Raw genomic sequence first — 22,387 nt, 5'->3', positions numbered from 1 at the left:
AGGACTATATATATATATATATATATATATATATATATATATATATATATATATATATATATATATATATATAATACATAGTGTATGACACTGTCATGGCTCCTAGGACTATATATATCTATGATACATAGTGTATGACACTGTCATGGCTCCTAGGACTATATATATATATATATATATATATATATATATATATATATATATATATTACATAGATACTTTGGTCATTTGAATTTAGTTCTATCATCCATTCGCAGAAGCCATTTTAGTTCGTCTGAGGAGGCAGAACAGTGGTTTCCCAGAGAACGCTGCTCCTATTATTGTTTACATGTCTGATGTTGCGCTGCTCACTATATTTATATCTCTTTAATATATATGAGGAACTGTTGCAGTAACCATAATGATTGCTATCAAGAATAAATTGTGGGGAGTTGGTAGAGGGCGCTATTCAAAGTATGTATTGGGGCCCACAGGACTTACGTTGTGTTACGTAAATGCAATTGAAGTAAGTTATGATCATTTGCCGCGGAAAATATAAAGTGACCTGCAGGTTTAATATGCAAATTATTGATGTGGATTTTACTATGATTGTATTTGAACCACATTCCTGCCTGTTTGCCGGTATGTCAGTTTGTCTTTCTGTTTCTCTGCCTGTCTGTCTTTCTGTCTGTCTTTCTGCCTGTCTGTCTCTCTGCCTGTCTGTCTGTATTTCTGCCTTTCTGCTTGTCTGCCTGTATGTCAGCTTATATTTCTGCCTGTCTGTCTCTCTGCCTGTCTGCCTTTCTGCTTATCTGCCTGTCTGTCTCTCTGTCTGCCTGTCTGTCTGTCTTTCTGCTTATCTGCCTGTCTGTCTCTCTGTCTGCCTGTCTATCTCTCTGCCTGTCTGTCTGCTTACCTGCCTGTCTGTCTCTCTGTCTGTCTTTCTTTCTGCCTTTCTGCTTGTCTTTCTGTATGTCAGTTTGTATTTCTGCCTGTCTATCTATCTGTCTGTCTGTCTCTCTGTCTGTTTGTCTCTCTGCCTTTCTGCTTATCTGCCTGTCTGTCTTTCTGCCTTTCTGCTTATCTGCCTGTCTGTCTCTCTGTCTGCCTGTCTGTCTCTCTGCCTGTCTGTCTGTCTTTCTGCCTTTCTGCTTATCTGCCTGTCTGTCTTTCTGCTTATCTGCCTGTCTGTCTCTCTGCCTGTCTGTTTGTCTCTCTGCCTTTCTGCTTATCTGCCTGTATGTCAGTTTGTATTTCTGCCTGTCTATCTGTCTGTCTATATGCCATTCTTCAGAGCCTGCAGGTCGCTCCTTTGCATTCTTAGACTCCTGTATGGCATTACTCCAGTATATACAATATGTTCCTGGCTGATGTGGAATCTTCTTCTCCCGCAGTGTAAGTATCAGAGAATATCAGCAGCTGATGGCTTTTATTTTTGTCATTGATGAGATTAACAGGAGCCCCGATATCCTTCCTAATGTCACCCTGGGGTATCATGTGTTTGACTCCTGTGGACATATAAATAAAGTTATTAAAGATGTTCTACGTATAATGTCCGGGATATGGAGCGCCATAGAGATTCCTAACTATTCTTATAAAAGTGATGGTGCACTGGCCGGTTACATCGGAGATCTCCATCCACTTACTACGAACCCAATGGCCCAATTACTCAGCATTTTCGGCTACACCCAGGTAAGTCACTTCTCTGGATTTTTAAGAATATCTGCACTGAAACCTGCCCCTATAGAGACTGTGTGCCAGATTATAGCAGTACAGTGACCCGCTGTACCGATGGGACTAATCCAGATAGTCGGTCCCCACATTGGCAAAAAATGAGCATCAAAAACAACCATGGGCAGATGATCCATTCAGGATCAACTAAGGATAGGCCATAAATAAAAAAAATATCCTGGACAACCCCGTTAAAGGGAATTTGTCACGACTAGTGGTGGTCAATCCTCATGTACGTGTGTTTAAGGGGTTGACCAGTAAGTTTAGATTAATTTACCTGATCTGGTGGACTTTTGATGATGGACCCGAGGGTTCCAGCCTAGATATGACCCAGTTGACGTGATTGGAACCAGTTTCTGCCTCCCAGGTTGCTCCGTCCACTCCCTCCACCACTGATCTCACAGGTAATTACCGATGCTATGGGGGATGATGTCATAGTTAATCTGATGCTAGCCCCAATAGCACATCTAACCTGTGAGATCAGGAGTGAAGGGAGATGTGGAGCCACCTCGAGGGTAATTCTTATCTTGTGACCCAGGTGTCGAATCCAGTCTGCAACCCCGGATTCATCATTAAGTGCCTCACAAATCAGATTGAATCTAAGCTCCCCAGACACCCCCTTTTTGGTGCATACATTTTTGTGATCCTCAATAAGATGAAAAAGAATCAGAAATTTTTGAAACAAACTTGGCATGTGTGTATTCACCCTAAATAGACATGGCCCCATCTCATGGCCCCATCTCATTATACTCGCATTCTGGAATGTGCACAACCAGACCAAAGCTTATTACAGGAGATGTAACTCCCAGGATACATTTTTAGTAGTTGATCCCTTTAAAACATGGTCGAGGAGGGTCCCCTTATACAAGTATTTTTTTTTTTTTTTTATTGAAAAATTTTATGGAAGTTTTCAAAGGTAAACAGAAACAGACATGGATAAGGCATGCATGTGATGTACAACATATACAATGCATCACAGTAGTCAGAACAATGATGGTATGACCCGGCACATAGGTAGGCTAAGCATTGAATGGTGATGTCAGAGTTATTGTTATGTCATAGTTAGTGTGATGTCAAAGTTATTGTGATGTCATAGTTAGTGTGATGTCGGAGTTATTGTTATGTCATAGTGTGATGTCAGAGTTATTGTGATGTCATAGTTAGTGTGATGTCGAAGTTAGTGTGATGTCAGAGTTATTGTGATGTCATAGTTAGTGTGATGTCAAAGTTATTGTGATGTCATAGTGTGATGTTGAAGTTATTGTGATGTCAGAGTTATTGTGATGTCAGAGTTATTGTGATGTCATAGTTAGTGTGATGTCAGAGTTATTGTGATGTCAGAGTTATTGTGATGTCATAGTTAGTGTGATGTCAGAGTTAGTGTGATGTCATAGTTAGTGTGATGTCGGAGTTAGTGTGATAGTAGAAGAAAAGTTGGACCGTCCTCCTTGCGGAAGATGAAGGAAAATACCGCGCTCGCCCAGATGAGGTGAAAAGGCTTTATTTCGCACAACGCGTTTTGAGCAAAAGTGCTCTTTTTCAAGTGCATACAATTTACCTTCCCAGACTGAGAATTAGTACATGAGGAATACGCTAGGAAGCAAGCTATTTAAGCCGGAAGGTAAATTGTATGCACTTGGAAAAGAGCACTTTTGCTTGAAACGCGTTGTGCGAAATAAAGCCTTTTCACCTCATTTGGGCGAGCGCGGTATTTTCCTTCATCTTCCGCAAGGAGGATGGTCCATCTTTTCTTCTACTATCTTGACGTCTTGTGGCGTTTCCTCCAGCAGCTGCCCGCACCGAATTGTTGCACCTTTGTTCTACACGCCTTAGGGTTGTTGTGTCCCACACAACCCAGTCAGGTGAGCGGCCATTTCTCTGCTTACCTTGTCCTATTCCTGTTATTACTATTCATTGGTCAGCTCGGTGCCTCTTTTTGTCTTTTTTGGAGTTAGTGTGATGTCAGAGTTAGTGTGATGTCGAAGTTAGTGTGATGTTGGAGTGAGTGACCTTATGAATACAATCTTGTATCTCAGACCAGAAAGGATGAATAACTGGGCAAGTCCTCCACGTGTGCAAATCAGGGCTCGTTCACATCTGCGTCCGGGGTCTCCGTTATATAGGTTTCCGTTTCCTGGCCGAAACTGGGCAGGAGACGGAAACCTGCCGGCATTTTACAAAACCATTCAAATGAATGAAAAGTGTGCGGCCGTGAGCGCCGGTGAGCGTTTTGGACTCTCCGCAGTGAAACCGTATTTTGTTTAGTCGAACATTTAGTTGGGAAATCCTTCAGTCCCCCCCTGAACTGTCATTGTGGATGTGTGTGATGTGGTAAGACCTTCCAAAATTCACTTTTATGGCCCTTAACGTGAGCCCTTCCAAATGAAGTTCCAGGCCCTTAAGCTGAGCTACCAGCAGAGATTGAGGCCCTTCAGGTGACTTCAGCCTCTACCTGCAGAGTTTTAGGCCCTTTGGGTGAGTTGAGCCTTGCACCAGCAGAGTGTTAGCCTCTTTAAAATTCTTAGCCCCTAAAACGGTGGTTCTAGAACCATCGCTCTCATTGTGTTGGATTGATGCAGTGGATTGGACTGAGGACCCAGACATTGACCTTGATTTTGATTGTGAAATTGATAACATTTTGGCATCAAATCCTGGGGGTAACTTTTATTTAGAGGACCGCAAAGGTGGAGAATTGGCTGCAACCACTACTAGCGGTAATGGTCCTCTAATATCGGACTCTACATTACCTCTACTGGGTTCTGATCAGGTGTTAATAGTCCAAACAACATGCTCCAGTACTTTAGCTGTAGATCAGAAACCACTTTCCCTTCCGACACCAGAGTTAACCAAGCTTCACCATCATCATCCTGCTGAGATGGAGCCACTAAAGCAAACCTTGCTTTCAAAGGCCTGTCCTGGAGCTGTGACTGAGCCAAATCTAAACACAGAGTCCTTTGGAACTGAACAAAATTCACCAGCAGTGTTTTTTGCCCTTAGGGTGAGTTGAGCCTTGCACCAGCATGTGTCCCATAACATCAGGCGGACCCTAAGTTCTGCGCTTTGCACAAAGTTCCACTTGACCACCGACGCGTGGACAAGTGCATGCGGCCAGGGACGCTACATCTCAATCACGGCACACTGCCTGAATGTAATTGAGGCTGGGATCGGGTCGCAAACTGTGGCAGCCTGCCTTGTCTCCCCGCCCAATATTCCTGGCAGGAGTGCTGAAACACCACCCTCCCCCTCCTCCTCTGTTAAATCGACCACAGCTACAAGCTGGAAATGCTGCAACACTGGTGTGAGGAGACGTCAGCAGGCCGTGCTGAAGCTCATCAGCTTGGGGGACAGACAGCACACTGCCTCTGAGGTGAGGGATGCCATCCTGGCTGAGATGGCAATGTGGCTTTCCCTGCTGCACCTGGGGTCAGGCATTTTTGTCGTGTGTGATAATGGACTGAACCTGGTAGCGGCTCTGGAGCTTGCCAGTCTCCAACATGGTCCATTCCTGGCCCACGTTTTCAACTTATTGGTGCAACGGTCTTTAAAAACGTACCACAATGTTCTTCAACTACTGGTGAAAGTGTGGCGCTTGTGCTCCCACTTTGGCAAGTCTACAGTAGCTGCTGCTAGCCTCAATACACTCCAGCAATGCCTACATCAGTCTGAAGCACCAGCTGTTGTGCGAGGTCACCACACATTGAAACCCTAGATACCATATGTTGAGCAGGGTGTGTGAGTTGCGGAGACCTTTGATGGAGTTCCATCTCCAAAACCCAAGGGTTCAGCAAAGTCAGCTCCCTCAGTTTCTGCACCATGAGTGCCCATGGGTGGCAAACTTATGTGAAATCCTATCCCATCCTTTCCACTGGACACTTTACAAACTTACTAGAACCTCTATGAAAGTGGATAAATTATTGGAAAACTTCTTTCCTCTACATTAATATGGACAGAAACATAACTTTAAACCGAAAGAAACATTAGCATGAGCTCATCACAATTCCTGATATGACAGCTGTGTTAAGCAGGGTACAACGCAGACCAGGCCCGAGCACCAGGAACAGGTGTTACAATGGCTAGCGGATAATGCTTCCAGCTGCTTTTCCACCAGCGGTCAGCCACTACCTGCAGTCTTGTTCATACCCAAGAGTCTGCCCCTCCTTCCTCCCAACATGCCCAATCTTCCCAACAGAGTCATGCCACCCTTGCCCCCTCCCAGGATCTCTTTTCTGGTCCTTTTACTGTTTCTCCCTCTGTTGAACCACTTCCCAAATCCCAGGACTACTAGACGATTTTGTGTGTCCTGATGCCAAAATACTGGAGCATCCGCCATTTCCTGCCATTTTTGTGGTTGTGGACCTGCAACCGGCGTTTCTGGGCCTCAGTGATGATGACGAGACAAAACTCGCCCATGTTGGCAGACTTATTCCTCCAACAGGCTAACAACTGCCATCCGGTCCATACCCACTAGGGGCACACTCTCCAAGGTCTGGGACACGTTAATGGCACCCTCTGGCCAAACTACCGCCACTGAGGGGCCTAGTGTCACCAGGAGGGACAAGTATAGGCGCATGTTGCGGGAGTACCTGGCCAACCCCAGCCCTGTCCTCTCCGATCCCTCTGCGGCCTATACTTATTGGGTCTCCAGGTTGGATTTGTGGCTGGAACTTGCGCTGTACGCATTGGAGGTCCTTTCCTGCTCTGACGCCATCGTGCTATCGGAAAGGGTCTTCAGTGCGGCCGGTGGCATCATCATGGATAAGCATAGCCAGCTGTCAGCTGACAGTGCTGACCGGCTGACTTTCATCAAAATGAACAGCCACTGGATAGTCCCATCATTTTCATGTCAGTTACATGACAAATTTAGTGCAGTTTGCACACTTTGCAAGTCTAAACTGAGTAGGGGCTCTGAAAAGAGTAACCTTACCATCTTTTGCGTGTGCTGTCATTTGGAAGGCAAGCCCTGGTCTCAGTGGGAGAGAGCAAACGCAGGACAATCGTCGCCCAGCGTTGCCAACACTGTCTCTTCCACTGTTTACACCAGCCTCGACACCTACACATCTGTCTCTGACACTTTGGGGAGTTCACCCTCATCCGCACTTTTTGCCTGCACTATCTTCCCAGCCACTCCCCATCTCCCAGGTGTTTTATTGCAGGTAGAAGTACAGCGCAAGCAACCCACATGCCCAAGCCTTCAAGGGCCTCATCTAAAAACTTCTGGCCCTGGAGATGTTGGCGTTTATGCGTCTGGATACCCAGGCCTTCCGTCACCAGATGGCAGCCGGGGCACCTCCCTATGCTGGGCCTAGCCGTTACTACTTCTCTTGGTGTGCTGTCCCTGCCTTGCACCTGCACGTGTCCCATAACATCAGTCGGGCCCAGAGCTCCGCACTTTGCTGCAAGGTCCACTTGACTACATCGACAAGTGCCTGTGGTCAGGGATGTTGTTTCTCTGTAATGACAGGCCGGGTGAGTCTGGGCCTGGGTGCCTGGGAGTCTGGGCCCGGGGTGCAAACTGGGGTGCCCTATCTCCTCTCCCGGCCCAAAATCCATGGCAGGGGTTCTCTGAAAGCCTACTCCTGCGCTGCAACCTCGACCCCAGCTACGAGCTGGAAATGCTGTAACACTGGCGTGGGGAGATGTCAGCAGGCGGTGCTGAAGCTCATCAGCTTGGGGGACAGACAGCACAGTGCCTCCGAGGTCAGGGATGCCATCCTGGATGATATGGCAATATGGTTTTCCCCGCTGCACCTGGGCCCAGGCATGTTTGTCTTGTGTGATAATGGCTGGAACCTGGTAGCAGATCTGGAGCTTGCCAGAATCAAACACGGTCCACACATGGCCCACGTTCTCAACTTGTTGGTGCAATGGTTCTTTGAAACCTACACCATGGTGCCTGATATACAGGTCAAAGTGGGGCCATTTTCGTAAGTGAGAACTAGCCTCTGCTAGGCAGAAAACATTCAGAGCACACTCCTCTCATCTTCGCACCGTTGGCTGGCAGAGGAAGACGAGGGGGATGGAGTGGCATCTGATGTCCCTGTCCCACATGAGGCTTGAGGGTGCACTTCAGTGCATCCCATTGCTTCACCACAGATGGTGTGAAGGGGAGTGGAAAATGGAGGAAATGGAGAGTGACCCTTACAGTTGGGGCCAGCAAAGGCATGCCAAGTAACACACTGGCACACATGGCTGACTTCATGTTGGGTTGCCTTTCAAAAGATAAAGGCATAGTTCACATAATGGAGAGCAACCAATACTGGATTGACCAAAAATTGGATTGAGCTGATATAGCGTGACTGAATTGCTGTGTATCACACTTAGCTTTGGGGGGTACAGCATTAAAAACAGGTTTGACCATACATGGACTGAATGAATGGCTGTCTCCCACTTCGCTTTGGGGGGTACAGCTGAGGAAAGCTGGATGTTGCGTATATGGACTGACTGAATTGCTGTGTATCCTGCTTAGCTTTGGGGGGTAGACCCTTAAGAATTGTATTGAGCTTATATAGCTTGATTGAATTGGTGTGTTCCCAGGTAGGTTTTGGGGTTACACACCATGAAAAACTGGATTGAGTGTATATAGCCTGACTGAATTTCTGTGTATCCCACCTCGGTTTTGGGGTTACACACCGTGAATATCTGGATTGAGCGGACATAGCCGGACCTAATTGCTCTGTATACCTGTTTTCGGGGGACACCACCTAGGAAACTGGGTTGAGTGTATATCGCTGGACTGAATTGCATTGTATCCCTGTTAGGTGTTTGGGGGGACACTGCCTGCAAAGCTGGATTGAGCGTCTATCGGCCGATGTTCTTATAAGTCAGAGGTCACATGTTTTCAGCAGCCAATGTTTTTTTTTTTTTCACTGCCTCCGCTGTTGTAGTTCCCGTCCCACCTCCCCTGCACAGTTATTGGAGCAAAAAAAGCACCAGGAAGGTGAGAGGGGATACAAATTTTTACTGCGTATGCGGCCTGGTATTCCATTGGAAACGAATACCTCGAACAGCCTGATATTCGATCGAACAGCATTTGCTCATCTCTAATGAAGACCTATTCTGCATGCCGAGTCTCTCTGTAGGGTTAGAGTCAATTTAGCACTGTCAGAGTCGACAGGTGACCTATGTTAATGAAAAATACACAATAGATCCCGAATCCCTTCATTGTTCTCTGATTCATGAAATAATTTTGTGTTTATAGATCAGTTATGGGGCCAGGGATCCTCGTCTGAGTAATAGAAGGCTGTACCCAAACTTTTTCCGAACAGTTCAAGACTATGAGACACAAAATGAAGGAACTGCAAAGCTAATCAAAACTTTTGGATGGAACTGGGTCGGGATAATAACAACAGATGACGACCCCGGAGAACGTGAAGCTGAACATATGAGCCAAACACTCCGGAAATTTGGAATTTGCATCGAATTTAAATTTAAGGTTTCTCTAGAAGATTCTTATGTAACAAAACAGCAATATCAGTTGCCTTTAACCTGTGAGATTATTATTATATGTGGGACGTATTCCTTCCAGTATATGAGGTCACTTACTCCATTAGCACCATTTCTGAAGCAAAGAACAATCCTTCTTCCCGTATCGTGGTCGTTTTCTACAGAACTCGTAAGACAGATTGCTGGAGACAAACTAGATCGTAGTTTGGTGTTCTCTCCACCACCACGCCACGTCCCTGGATTAAAGGAACTTTTATATACTTTTCATCCATCCAACCGACCGGATGACAAGTTACTGGAGGACATCTGGATCTCGTTCCAATTTTGCCTATCAGGAAATAAAATCAAAAATAAACTCTTCACTGCGGTTTCTCATGCAACCCTTAGAAACTGTACAGGAGGGGAGACCTATAAAGGGCTGTTAAGTTATTTTGGAGACTCAATGACCTACAATGTGTATGTGTCAGCCCTGAGCATGGCGCACGCTCTACATGATTTATACACCTTCTTAAATAGAACAGGAGGAAAACAATTGGAACCCATTACATTTCAACATAAAGTGAGTAGAAGTTCATGAATTCTGTATACAAGACTTCTACTGGTCCTTGCTATAAGCTTTTTGTGCACAAGATTACTGTTATTTACTTTAACACTTTCCCGCCACCGCAATTTTTCAGTTTTACAGTACTGGTTGGGGTTGAGCCGATCTTGAAATTTCAGGATCGATTTTAAAATACGATTTCTGTTCATTTTCCAGCTCATCCCAATCATGAAATTTGCTCGATCGCCGATCGGCATCCGATCTTTCCCAATCCCGATCATTCAACCCTAATGTTACCTTTTACCACAATGATTGCCCACGATCAGTGCAAGCACTAGAACAGCAGACACCCGGCGGCTACCCTGCTCCTGAGTGGCCGCCATCTTTAAACATCCAGCATCCACTGTACTAGAACGGTGGATATTGGGAAAGGGCTAAGTAAGGACAATTCTGCACATGCACATTATATAGGGTTGAGCTGATCTTGAGATTTCAGGATCAATTTTATAATCCGATTTCCGATCATTTTCTTTTTTTTTTTTTTTTTTTAAATTTAGATTGTGAGCCCCACATAGGTAAAATGTACATTGTGAGCTCTATCAGTCTGTCTTTGAAATATGGGATGGAAATCCATGCAAACACGGGGAACACACAGAAACTCCTTGCAGATGGTTTTATGCCCTTGGTGGGATTTGAACACCAGGTCCCAGGGCTGCAAGGCTGCAGTGCTAACCACTGAGCCACCGTGTGGCCCGATTTTTTTCAGCCAATCGCGATCCTTTTCACAATCGTGAAATTTGCTCAATCGTCGAGATCCGATCTTTCCCGATCCCGATCGCTCAACCCTGATGTTAGCTTTTCCCACAATGATTGTCCAGTAGCCAAGCATTGTGGGAAATAACCTTCAAACTCGATCCCGCCAGAAAAGATCAGGATCGGAATTCCAATCGCAATCGTGAAATTCCGATAGCCGATCAGAATCCGATCTTTTCCGATCCTGATCGCTCAACCCTACTATTATAGCAATAATTAGAGACGTTTTGGTATCAAACCATTGGAAATGGAAAGTGAAATGTTTTCTAATTTTCTAATTTTTTTTTAAAGCTGAGAATATTTATGAAGAAATTGAAATTTTTTGGCAAGTACAATGAACCTTTGAACTTCAATGAGAGGGGAGAGATGCCGGAATATCTAGAGATTGAAAATTGGGTGAAAAGAGAAAGCAATGTATACAATACTACTCAATACATTGGTTGTTGGGATCACGTGGGCTACTTTAATCCATCAGTGCTGGAACATGAACAGCTGGTTATATATCCACAGAAGATAACGTGGAAACATGGAAAGGTGAGAAGAAAAGTCCAAACACTCCAACTATAATAGATATTCACAGAGAAACATTTCCTTACAAGGCTTGTCCCAAGACAAACATTTGGTTACTTTGTTTACTATCCACAAACAAGGTGATATATGGATGAGAGCTGGGCATCTCAGTACTGGGACCTCACAGGTGTGTGACTGGGGTGGTGGTCATGTATGTGCCCTGAAACTCCATTCAATGTCTACAGGACTGAGCTAGCTGAGAGCTATACTACACAGTCCAGTCCTATTAATGTGACCACCGCTTTTGACATCAACGTTAAATAACTAATAGCAGAAGGCGCGTGTCATCAGCCATCTGGGTGCACTCATCATTGTGGAAGGCACGATGGAGCAACACAAGTATACATCTCTCCTTGCAGACCATGTTCACCCCTACATGCCAATTGTTTTTCCTCAGGATGATGGCATCTACCAGCAGGACAATGCGACGTGTCATAAAGCTTGCAGTGTACGTGCGTGGTTTGAGGAGCACCAGGATGAGTTTACTGTACTCCCCTAGCCAGCATATTCCCCGGACTTGAACCCAATCGAGAATCTGTGGGACCACCTCGATCGGATTGTTCGTGCCATGGATGCTCAACCACGTAACCTAGTGCAGCCGGCCACAAAACACGAAGTCGGCATGGCTCAACATCCCAGTGACATCATCACAACATCCCCTCTCCTCCTGTACGTCTCGCAGCGGTCCGCTCTGCCAAAGGGGGTTATTCTGGATTTTGACAGGTGGTCGCATTAATGTGAATGGACTTTGTATGTGGCACAGACCAAGGAGGACTCTTCTCTGCAACCATGAGAAAGACTACAAGGTGTATGTTCCGCCCAACTCTCAGGCTACGAATTGAGAACAAAAACACCTGAATATCACACCCATGCAGCATTGATAGTCAGCAAGTGCATAGCATGGTGTACAAGAGTAGAATATTTGAACTCGCATCTGATGACATGCTCCAGAGTGAAAGCTTATAACAAAAGGCATTGAGACTGTCTCTATATTTTGCTACGCTATAGAAATTAGTGACATTCGTTACCCTTTCTCTTGGATGGACATATCCAGAGCCAGTGTGGAAAATTTGCAATCCCCTCTATGATGAAAAACTGATTTGTCCAGTGTGTTCAACACCATCAGCCAGGAATACTGAGGGAGAAGCTGAACCTTGGTAGAGTGGACCATCACCTGTCCAACACGATCCTAGACTACCTGACAAACCGCCCTCAGTATGTGAGAGCCCAGGACTGTGTGTCTGACACTGTGATCTGTAGTACGGGGGCACCACAAGGTCCAGCTCTCGCCCCATTTCTCTTCACACTGTACACTGCTGACTTTAGGCACAACTCCTCCAGCTGTTACTTACAGAAGTCCTCCGATGACTCTGCTATAGTCGGCCTTATCACTGATGGCGACTATAGGGAATACAGAGACTTAAACTGGGATTTTGTTGAATGGTGCCAGCAGAACCACCTCAGGATTAATGCTGGGAAGACCAAGGAGATGGTGGTGGACTTTAGTAAACGGAGAAGTGCTCCGACCCCGGTGGAGATCCAAGGAACATGTATTGAGATAGTCAGGACCTATAAGTATCTGGGCGTGATCCTCAATAATAAACTAGACTGGGCTGACCACCTGGAGGCGCTGCACAGAAAGGGCCACAGCAGACTCTACCTGCTCAGGAGGCTGAGGGCCTTCGGAGTCCGGGGGACACTTCTTAGGGCCGGGAGTCCAGGGGACACTTCCTAGGGCCTTCGGAGTCCAGGGGACACTTCTTAGGGCCTTCTTCAACTCTGTGGTTGCCTCAGCCATCTTTTTCGGTGTGGCCTGCTGGGGGAGCAGTATATCAACCAGGGACAGAAATAGACTTGACAGGCTGATCAGGAGGGCCAGCTCTGTCCTGGGGAGCCCCTTGGACCCAGTACAGGTGGTGGGTGACAGAAGGATACTGTCTGTGGTGACCTCCATGCGGGAGAACAAATCCCACCCCATGTATGGGACCCTGATGGGACTTGGCAGCCCTGTAAGCGACCGTCTGCTTCACCCCAAGTGTGAGAAGGAGCGCTATCGCAGGTCCTTCCTTCCAACCGCGACCAGGCTGTATAATCTACATCAGACCATGCGAAGACACTCCGCACAGAGAACTAATGACTATGACTATGAAGTCTTCCTTCTTTCTTCCTCTGTTTCTTAGCTACTGTGGACTCCTAGTCAGGGCCGGCTCCAGGTTTGTGTGGGCCCTTGGGCAACAGAGCCTCATTGGCCTCTTTTTGGAGAAACCCATGTGCACTATAGCAAAATGAGTAACCAAAATTGGGTGTGTTTTTTGCTCAGACCATTCCATACAAGTAGAGAGAACCTGTGCAGACATCAAAAAGTAAAGAGGAATTTTAGACAGACCTCTGTCTCAGATTCCTCTTTATTTTCTGCACCCCCCTGGCTCACGGTGGTTAGGCCTAAATAAATGAGTCTAACCAGTGGGGAGTCTAAAGCTGCGACCTCTGGATCCACTGCAGAATCTGCGGCAAAATCCATGTCCTGCACTAATTGTTTTCAATGGGAGTCAGAATAAGGGAAGAATTGGCTGTCTGAATGAACCGTGGTATATGTGTAACCGTGACCCCTTCTCTGTTTACACAGTGTCATTCATCTCATTTCAGCCATGCTGGAAAACTTCTTAAGCCTAAGGCCCCATGAGGAGTCCTGCATCAAAAAAGCGCTGTGGTAAAAACCGTGGCCATGACGCACCGTATGTCTTTCTGCAGTCCTTTGGACAGAAAGTTTGCAGAGCTTTCCTCTGTGTACTTTCTGCTTCAATTATATCTAATATATATCTAATATTTTGGAAATTTCATTGTGTATTTTATTTTACCGCAAAGTGGGGATGTGGCCTCACGTGGCAAAAACGCCACGGGAAAACCCAACACTTTATAGTTCCTTCTTGCAAACCCCATCCACACATTGTGGAAAAATATCTGCAGTGGACACGCTGCGATCTCCAAAACCATTGGAGTTTTGTAAATTGCAGCATATCAATTATATCTACAAAAACACCACGGGTCTATGATGGAAGCAGAAAGTGAAGAGCGCTTCGGGAACAAAACCACAATGCATTACTGCCGCAGGTTTTCCAGCAGTGCCATTTTGTCTGCTTGGGGACGACCTCAACGGAAAACTACATACATTAAAAGGCAGATATATATATAATCATACCCCACAGCAGCCCCTGCAGCATATATTATACCCCGCAGTGGCACAATAGACTGTGGGACATAATAGAGGTTGCAGGGGCCACAGTGGACCCTTCATGCTCTATTATTATACTCAGGGGTCTTTTCAGACCCCCGAGTATAATAATCAGAGCCCCAGGGAAGATTAGAGAACATAAACACTGTTACTCACCTCTCCGGGACCCGATGTTAGAGGACCTTTCATGGGTTTGGGCACAGGCAGTTCTTTTTTTTTTATAAATTCTTTATTTATGAAAACAAGATCACAGAGGAGAGAAAATAAAAGATATATAAAACAAAAACGATCACATAACAAAACACGGGGGACCCAGCTACGATGAGGGTCGCCCGACAAATTCAAAGGCCGTACCTCACCACCACCAACAATACGGGGGAGGAGCGGCCGACACAGTGTCAATGCGTAAAATGAAAGAGGACGAAGGTTGGACAGAAAGAAACGGGGGAAAATCATCTGAGGGGGGGGGGGACAAGAGGTAAGAAAGGAATAGGGAAAAAGAAGAAGGGGGGGGGAGTCCCGGGACACACCCACTCCAGAACCTCACCCACAGCCCACTATGGACCTGTATTGGCCAGACACTGAGGAAGGATTGTTATCTGAAACGCGTCTGTCTGACGCAGGCTTTTCCTGTGCATTGCGTGCTGTTTTATTTACATTGCGATAACAAGAAATAAAGAAGACTTATATTGGACTTTCTTATCTCATTGCTGGATGATCCTTTGTATTCTATTTTGCTGTATTGGCCAGAGCCTTGGAAGAGGATCCAAGGGGTCCAGGCCTCAAGGAAGACATCATAGGCGTCCCGTAAGGACGCCGTGAGATCCTCCATAGCTTGGAGGTCCTCCACTTTGCGAATCCAGTGGCGAAGAGACGGGGGATTAGGGGATTTCCATAAGGCCGGGATGCAAGCCCTAGCTGCGTTAATCAGGTGTCGAACTGCAGACCTTCGGTAGGCCTTGCGGGAGAACCCAGACAGATGAAGGAGGAAGCAGGCCGGGGTATTAGGCAGATCAGTCTGAAAAATCTGGGACGTTAAACGATGGACACCATCCCAGAACTCTCTCAGAACTGGGCAGCTCCAGAAAACATGGAGAAGTGTCCCCTCCTCCGAACCACACCGCCAGCAAAGGGGAGAGGCAGACGGGAAAAATTTATGCAGAAGGGAAGGGACATGGTACCACCTGGTAAGAATCTTGTAGCCCGCCTCTTGGTATTTACAGGCCAACGAGCTCTTATGAGCAAGCTCCAAAATTCTAGAGCAGTCCGCGTCCGAAAAGGAGAGGTTAAGATCAGCCTCCCATTTAGAAAGGAAAGAGGGTCTGTGGCCCGGAGGAGGGGAGACCAAAAGGGCATAAAACTCTGACAGGGAGTGGCGTTGAAGACCAGTGCCAACACAGGCTTTCTCAAAGCTCGTAAGAGGTCTATCAAAGGAGGTCGGGTCAACGTAGGAGGAAAGAAAGTGGGTGAGCTGCAGCCCTCTCCAGGGCCCCACCTACCCGAGTTGTCCGAAAGGGCTGCTCGATATTTCCAAGCCACCGAACGCCCAATAAAAATGCTAACTCCCCTAGACTTGGATTCAGAAAAACAGCTATGATATACATCAGGGTATCTTAGAGAGGAAAGAGAGGGGACAGAGCCCTCCCTAAAGTGTGTCTCCTGCACGAAAGCCACAGTTGTCCTCTTACTCCAGAGCAATCGCAAGATGGAGGACCTCTTTTCAGGGGTATTCAGCCCATTCACATTAATGGAGGAAAAGGTCAAGGAATCCATGGCAAGGGGCCCGGGACCACCCCCAGGGGGAAGGGAGAGGGGGAAAGGCAAGGGGGGAAACAGATGAGGGAGGGGGGGGAGGGAGTCAGGGAAGAAGAGTGGGAGGAAAGGGCGGGAGGAGGGGAAAGGGAGAGGGGGAGCGAAGAGAGACAAGAGGGGCAAAAGTAGACAAACAAACAAAAACAAGAGGACAAAAAGCAAACACCTGCTAGAACCGAGCTTAGCTAGCCCAAGCTCGGGAAAACACCAAACAGTGGGGGAAATCCCACTACAGCAGGTCTCAGGGGCACGCCGCAGAATTCGCCCAGAGAGCCGCTAGAACTATCTAAGTTGGGGAGAGGTAGTTCAGGAACCAGAACTACCCATTCCCACACCGGCAACACAGCAACAAGGGAAAAAGAAAAGGGGGTCGCGATTGAAAGCCAGCTAAAGGGCCAGCCACAATTATAGAGAAGCAAACAGCCCACCCCCAAGCCAACCCGAGCGCACCGTGGACGAGGCAAACAAAAGGAGCACACCTTAGCAGACCACCGTACGGCGAAGCCTCAAAATGTAGAGACAACGACGCAGGGAGGGCGTACACGGAGCTACCCTGGCAGGCCGGGGGGCAGGAAGGAGGGCGGGCAACGCCGTGAACACGTGGGGGGGGGCAGTGGGGGAGAGGAGGAACCAGCAGCAGATAGAGGGGACGGGAGTGGGAACTCCAGCCAATCCGGTAAAGTTAAGTCAGAGATGTCAAGAAAATGGGCTAGATCCTCCACCTGGTCAGGGGAATGTAAAGCGAAGTTGGCGCCATTTCGGCAGATCAGGAGATGAAAGGGGTGACCCCAGCGATAAGTAGCTCCAGAGTCCAGGATTTTGCGGAGAGTAGGCTTCAGAAGGCGCCTCATCGCCAGAGTGCGGCGGGAAACATCAGGGAGAAGGGTAATAGAGCCATCCAGGAACGGAACCGGTCCATGGTGCCAGGCTGCCTGAAGAATGTCCTCTTTCTCTTTGTAAAAATGCACCCAGCATAGGACATCCCTAGGATCGGAGGAGGAGGTCCTTTTGGGTCCGAGCACACGGTGGATCCTATCAATATTGATCTCCGTATCCATTGGTCTAGACAAAACAGTGTTGAAAACCGAAACCGCAATAGAGCGGAGCTCTTTGGTGGCAACAGCATCAGGGATGCCCCTCAGTTTAATGTTGTTCCGGCGACCCCTATTCTCCTGATCGTCTACTTGTAGGATGAGATGGCGATTAAACGTGCGTTGAGTAGATAAAGAGTTCTCCACTGCAAGGAGTCGTTGATCGATGGAATCCGTGCGTTGCTGTTGAGACGTAACAGTAGTCGAAAGGGAGTGAAGGTCCGCCTTGAACCCAGTCAGAATCTTGTCTTGTTTCTCCTCCACTCTGCGCACCATAGCCTCTATGTCTTGTTTAGTGGGCATAGCACGGAGCAATTCCAAGATATCCGATAACTTAGGGCGTTTAGATCTCCCCTGAGACAGGGAGGCATGTGAGGAAGAACCAGAGGAATCAGAGTCTGCGGGGGCCCGAAGGGCCGCTGGAGTAGAAGAAAAATCCAAATCACAATCCGGGGGTCGCCGAGGCCTTTGGGGGTCATCCCAGGTGGATAGGGAGGAATGCGGAGTCAGAGAGACTGTCCCAGGAGGGGTCCCAGGGGGGAGAACCACAGGCAGAATGGAGGAGGTCTGGGGGTCCAGGACCTGGGGTACCGGAGCCAAGGGACCATCAGGGCCAGGAACCAGAGCTGTGGAGGGGGCCAGGAGAGGAGGCGTTCCAGCAGTATCAGGAGGGAGAGGGGAGCCATGTTCCTGGGGCATCTCACCACACTGGGGCACATTGGTAGCAGGGAGCGACACAGGACAGCCAGGGCCAGGCTCAGTGGGGAGTGAGTGGGGGAGGGGGGCCGCTATGTGGTCAGAGGAGACAGTCCCAGAGGTAAGGTATACCTTGTCAGTAGCTGTCCCAGGAGTCCCCACGCCAGGGGAGAGCAGAGCGGAGGCAGGAGAGGAGCTGGACAGGTCCGCAGCTGGAGCCGAAGCAGACGGACGGAGCGAGGAGGGAGCCGGAGCTTCAGGCTGCTGGCAGGGGGCACGCGCCGGCGCCATTTTGGAAATCCCTGCCGGAGAGCTGGAAGAGGCTGCAGCGAGGAGAAACCTCGCTATCGGAGGTTCCATGCGGACCGGAGTGGAGGACTTTCGTGGGCACAGGCAGTTCTATATACCGCTGGAAATCTGACAGTGTGCTGAGTTCAGCGCACTGTCGGCTTTCCCGATCTGTGCCCCGGGTGAGGAGCTAGCGGTGCCAGTACTGTAGCTCTTCACAGTCAGAAGGGCGTTCCTCACAGTCAGTCAGGTACATCCTTCTTCCAAGCAGCGCCTATAGCGCTGTACAGTGGGGAGGGGGCGTTCCTCCCCGCTCACACTGTACAGCGCTATAGGCGCTGCTGTGGAGAAGGACGGTCTGGAATTAGGCTGTCTGCTTTCCGGCGGTATATAGAACTGCATGTGCCCCAAACCCATGAAAAGTCCTCTTTAATCCTAGCAGGCTTCGGGTCTATATGGTACTGCTAGCACAGGCTTTGGGCCTATATGTTAATATACCAGACCATGTGATGTCTGGGCATTACTTTATAGGGAGTCTTATTTTTACACGTGTATTTTGCAAAAATACACACGCGTTTACTCCATGTGAAGGATCTCCTTAGGGCCTAAACATGAGGTGTTAAGGGCCCCAACCTATCATGAAACCAGTATAATTCACAACACTGCACCGGATGGTGACGAGCAGACACATTCAGCATATTACTTTGTGATACAATATTACACAATCTTGTTTTGTAAAGCTGCTCATCTTATGACACGACTATCAGGACACGTCCTACCACAATACAGCAAAAAGTAGACAGTCAAGTATATCATTTCTAAGAATGAAAGTCAATGTGCAGACGGATGTATTTGTGCGGCATCGGGTCGGTTACATTTCAGTTTCTTTGAATGCAGTTCACTCTCTATAAAAAAGTAACATAATCCATAGATCTCACTTGTATGAACGTGGTAGAAAAGACAACCTGACCATATACTAATGGTGACACCGTGTAACATGCTGTTTATGTCCCTTAGATTCCCTTAGGTTTGTGCTCTGAATCTTGTTTTCCTGGAACTCTACAATCTCCAAAAGAAAGCCATCCGTCCTGCTGCCATGATTGTCTCGCATGTCCAGCCGGACAAATCTCCAACATATCTGGTAAATATCTCCGGCTCCACATCTGTGTAAATGATATCAGGAGTAGGAAAGGGATATCCAGTCAGATAAAAGTTGGTCAAGAAGACAAATGTTGAAGGATGTCCTATGTCTTCAGCATATGCTAGCTCATCCTGAAATGAACTGGGGACCCAAGCCACCGAACCAAAAGACGAAACAAAGCTTGAGAGCCTTGCCCATCTCTAATCACATGTTCTATTGTGCTTCAAGCTCACGCAGTACATGGCCTGGTTGGAAAGTACAATTGTCCATACTTACTGCTCCTAGGACTTCCAGTTTCCTCTTTGGTCCTGACACCAATTTTTAGAGAGACACCAGTGCACCGAAGGCGCGGGGAGTCCTAAGAGCAGTAAGAACCAGTCCATCTTTGGCCCTGCTGTAACTAATGAACATTTCCATCACTAATGACCATCATCCAAGACAATGGTTCGGTTCTGACCATCATCAGTATAAACCACCCGCTTATATACACCCATGCCTGCAGATATCATAAATGTCTTTACATCTTGTGGCCATATTGTGTTGTAGGAAGCAAGACTGAGAAATGGCAAGAATATAACAATTGGGTTGAACATTTCTTTAGACCAGTGTATGGTGTGGAGAACAGACAATGGGTGATGAAGGGAAAATCGACAACAAGTAAAAGCTTGCTGACAATTGTTTATGTAACTCCTTATGTGCCTTATGTTGCTGAACATGTTTCATGTATTTTTTTATGTTGTTTATAGATAGTGAGACTTGTCTAAAGTGTCCTGATGACCAATGGCCAAATGAGTACAGAGATGAGTGTATGCCAAAAATTATAGAGTATCTCTCTTATGAGCAGGACACCATGGCTGTGGTTTTGTCCTCCATGTTTGGACTATTTCTTATCATAACCATCTCTGTGTCAGTGATTTTCATTATATTCTTGGACACTCCTATAGTAAAAGCCAATAATCGGAACATCAGCTTCATTCTTCTTCTGTCCCTCAAGTTGAGTTTATTATGTGTCTTCCTGTTCATTGGTCGTCCAGATGATATAACCTGCAGGCTACGTCAGATCTCCACTGGTGTCGCCTTCACCGTTGCGGTGTCTTCTATCCTTGCCAAGTCCATTACGGTTTCCATTGCTTTCAAAGCCACCAGACCTGGCAGCCCCTGGAGGAGATATCTGGGGGTTAGACTGCCTTATTCTGTAGTATTGGTCGGCTCCTTCTTTCAGCTTCTGAATGGCATTATTTGGCTGTCGGTTTCTCCTCCATTTCAGGAGCTGGACATAGACTCTTATCCTGGAAGGATCATCATTCAGTGTAATGAAGGTTCTGTTCTGGCCTTTTATGTCATGTTGGGTTATTTGGGGGTTTTAGCGGCTGTGAGTTTTGTTCTTGCTTTCATGGTGAGGACATTACCTGATATCTACAATGAAGCCAAGTACATCACCTTCAGCATGCTGGTCTTCTGCAGTGTCTGGATCTGTGCCATCCCAGCGTATCTGAGCAGTAAGGGGAAGAACATGGTCATGGTGGAGATATTCTCTATATTGGCCTCAGAAATGGGGATTTTGGGCTGTATATTTCTTCCTAAATGCTACAATATTATTATGAGGCCGGAGATGAGCAGTAGAAGAAAGTTCCTGGAGAGACAATAATTCATCTACGCTTTATATTTATAGATCTTTATACTTAGTACGTTGTGGCCATTTAACATTATTTTGCACAATAAAATTCTAGAAAGCAGTATCCATATCATACAGGTAAATATTTCAGATATACTTATTGCAGTAAAATAGAAGAGATTCTCAATGCGGAGACCTTGGCTTCAGAAACAATGGTCATGACTTGCTAGTAAAGTGGTGGACGGTGTTGCAGACCAAAGTACTGAATGGCAGATGAAAAGTTTTTACCAAACGTGTCGGTGGATCAGGCTGTCAGAACGCAACTCTGAGACATGAAACAGGGTCCACAGCGCAACGCCATTCACAGTAGCCCCCGCACAGGTTCTCTAAGCGATGATCAATGATTCCACCTTAGTTTGCTACAGAACTTTACACTATAAGGGGGCATTCACACGGAGTAACGCCGGGCGTGTATCACAGCCGTACACGCTGGCGTTATCAAATATGGAACCCCATTATAGTCTATGGGAGAAAATGCTTCGTTTCAGGGGATCCCACCATTCGTCTCAGGAGGGTCTCCAAGTCCACTATGACACCCCAGGAAATGATGCCAACACCTCTGCAATGTAACTGAGACAGCAGGGGGCGCATGTCTGGGGGCATCTAACACACCAAAGCCCCTCTATTACCCCAACATCACAGCCTAACAACTACACACTATACACACTCACTACAACCGCTATCACAGTGGGGGAAATACCTGGAAACCTTCTTTACTCCCCAAATGGAGGGACACAAACCCCAATGTAAGCTCCACAAACATTACCAAGCCCCCCTTTATATCACGTTCCCCATGACAACCACAGATGGAATAGACAATGGGAAATCCATCAGTCCCCCCCTGACCTGTCATTGTGGATGTGTGTGATGTGTATATATGTATATATATGTATATGTGTGTGATGTGTATGTATGTATGTATGTGTGTGTGTGTGTGTGTGTGCGTGTGTTGTGGTAAGACCTTCCAAAATTCACTTTTCTAGCCCTTAACATGAGCCCTTCCAAATGAAGTTCCAGGCCCTTAAGCTGAGCTCCCAGCAGAGATTGAGGCCCTTCAGGTGACTTCAGCCTCTACCTGCAGAGATTTAGGCCCTTTGGGTGAGTTGAGCCTTGCACCAGCAGAGTGTTAGCCCCTTTAAAATTCTTAGCCCCTAAAACGGTGGTTCCAGAACCATCACTCTCATTGTGTTGGATTGATGCAGTGGATTGGACTGAGGACCCAGACATTGACCTTGATTTTGATTGTGAAATTGCTAACATTTTGGCATCAAATCCTGGGGGTAACTTTTATTTAGAGGACTGCAAAGGTGGAGAATTGGCTGCAGCCACTACTAGCGGTAATGGTCCTCTAATATGGGACTCTACATTACCTCTA

The 22,387-nt window shown here is 47.1% G+C and overlaps 1 protein-coding gene across 1 annotated transcript; it reads left to right on the top strand.

Moving 5' to 3' along the window:
- Positions 1 to 400: 400 nt before the first annotated feature.
- On the top strand, positions 401 to 20,985 carry LOC142186722 (vomeronasal type-2 receptor 26-like). The gene is made up of 7 exons (XM_075261359.1): positions 401 to 453; positions 1,374 to 1,671; positions 8,909 to 9,712; positions 10,799 to 11,041; positions 19,214 to 19,337; positions 19,884 to 19,994; positions 20,084 to 20,985. Exons 1-7 carry the CDS (start codon positions 401 to 403, stop codon positions 20,983 to 20,985), a joined length of 2,535 nt encoding a protein of 844 aa, XP_075117460.1.
- The last annotated feature ends 1,402 nt before the right edge of the window (positions 20,986 to 22,387 follow it).

This window comes from Leptodactylus fuscus, chromosome 1 (assembly GCF_031893055.1).
Source record: "Leptodactylus fuscus isolate aLepFus1 chromosome 1, aLepFus1.hap2, whole genome shotgun sequence".
NCBI lineage: Eukaryota > Metazoa > Chordata > Amphibia > Anura > Leptodactylidae > Leptodactylus > Leptodactylus fuscus.
Note: the sequence above shows the minus strand (reverse complement) of the source record. Positions and strands in the feature narration are given on the sequence as shown.

Excerpts from the sequence above, each read along its gene's own strand:
- LOC142186722 (XM_075261359.1), top strand. The coding sequence starts at position 401 with ATGATTGCTATCAAGAATAAATTGTGGGGAGTTGGTAGAGGGCGCTAT. Across the intron at positions 1,672-8,908 it reads GCATTTTCGGCTACACCCAG|ATCAGTTATGGGGCCAGGGA; the intron begins GTAAGTCACTTC and ends TTGTGTTTATAG. Across the intron at positions 11,042-19,213 it reads TAACGTGGAAACATGGAAAG|ATTCCCTTAGGTTTGTGCTC; the intron begins GTGAGAAGAAAA and ends TATGTCCCTTAG.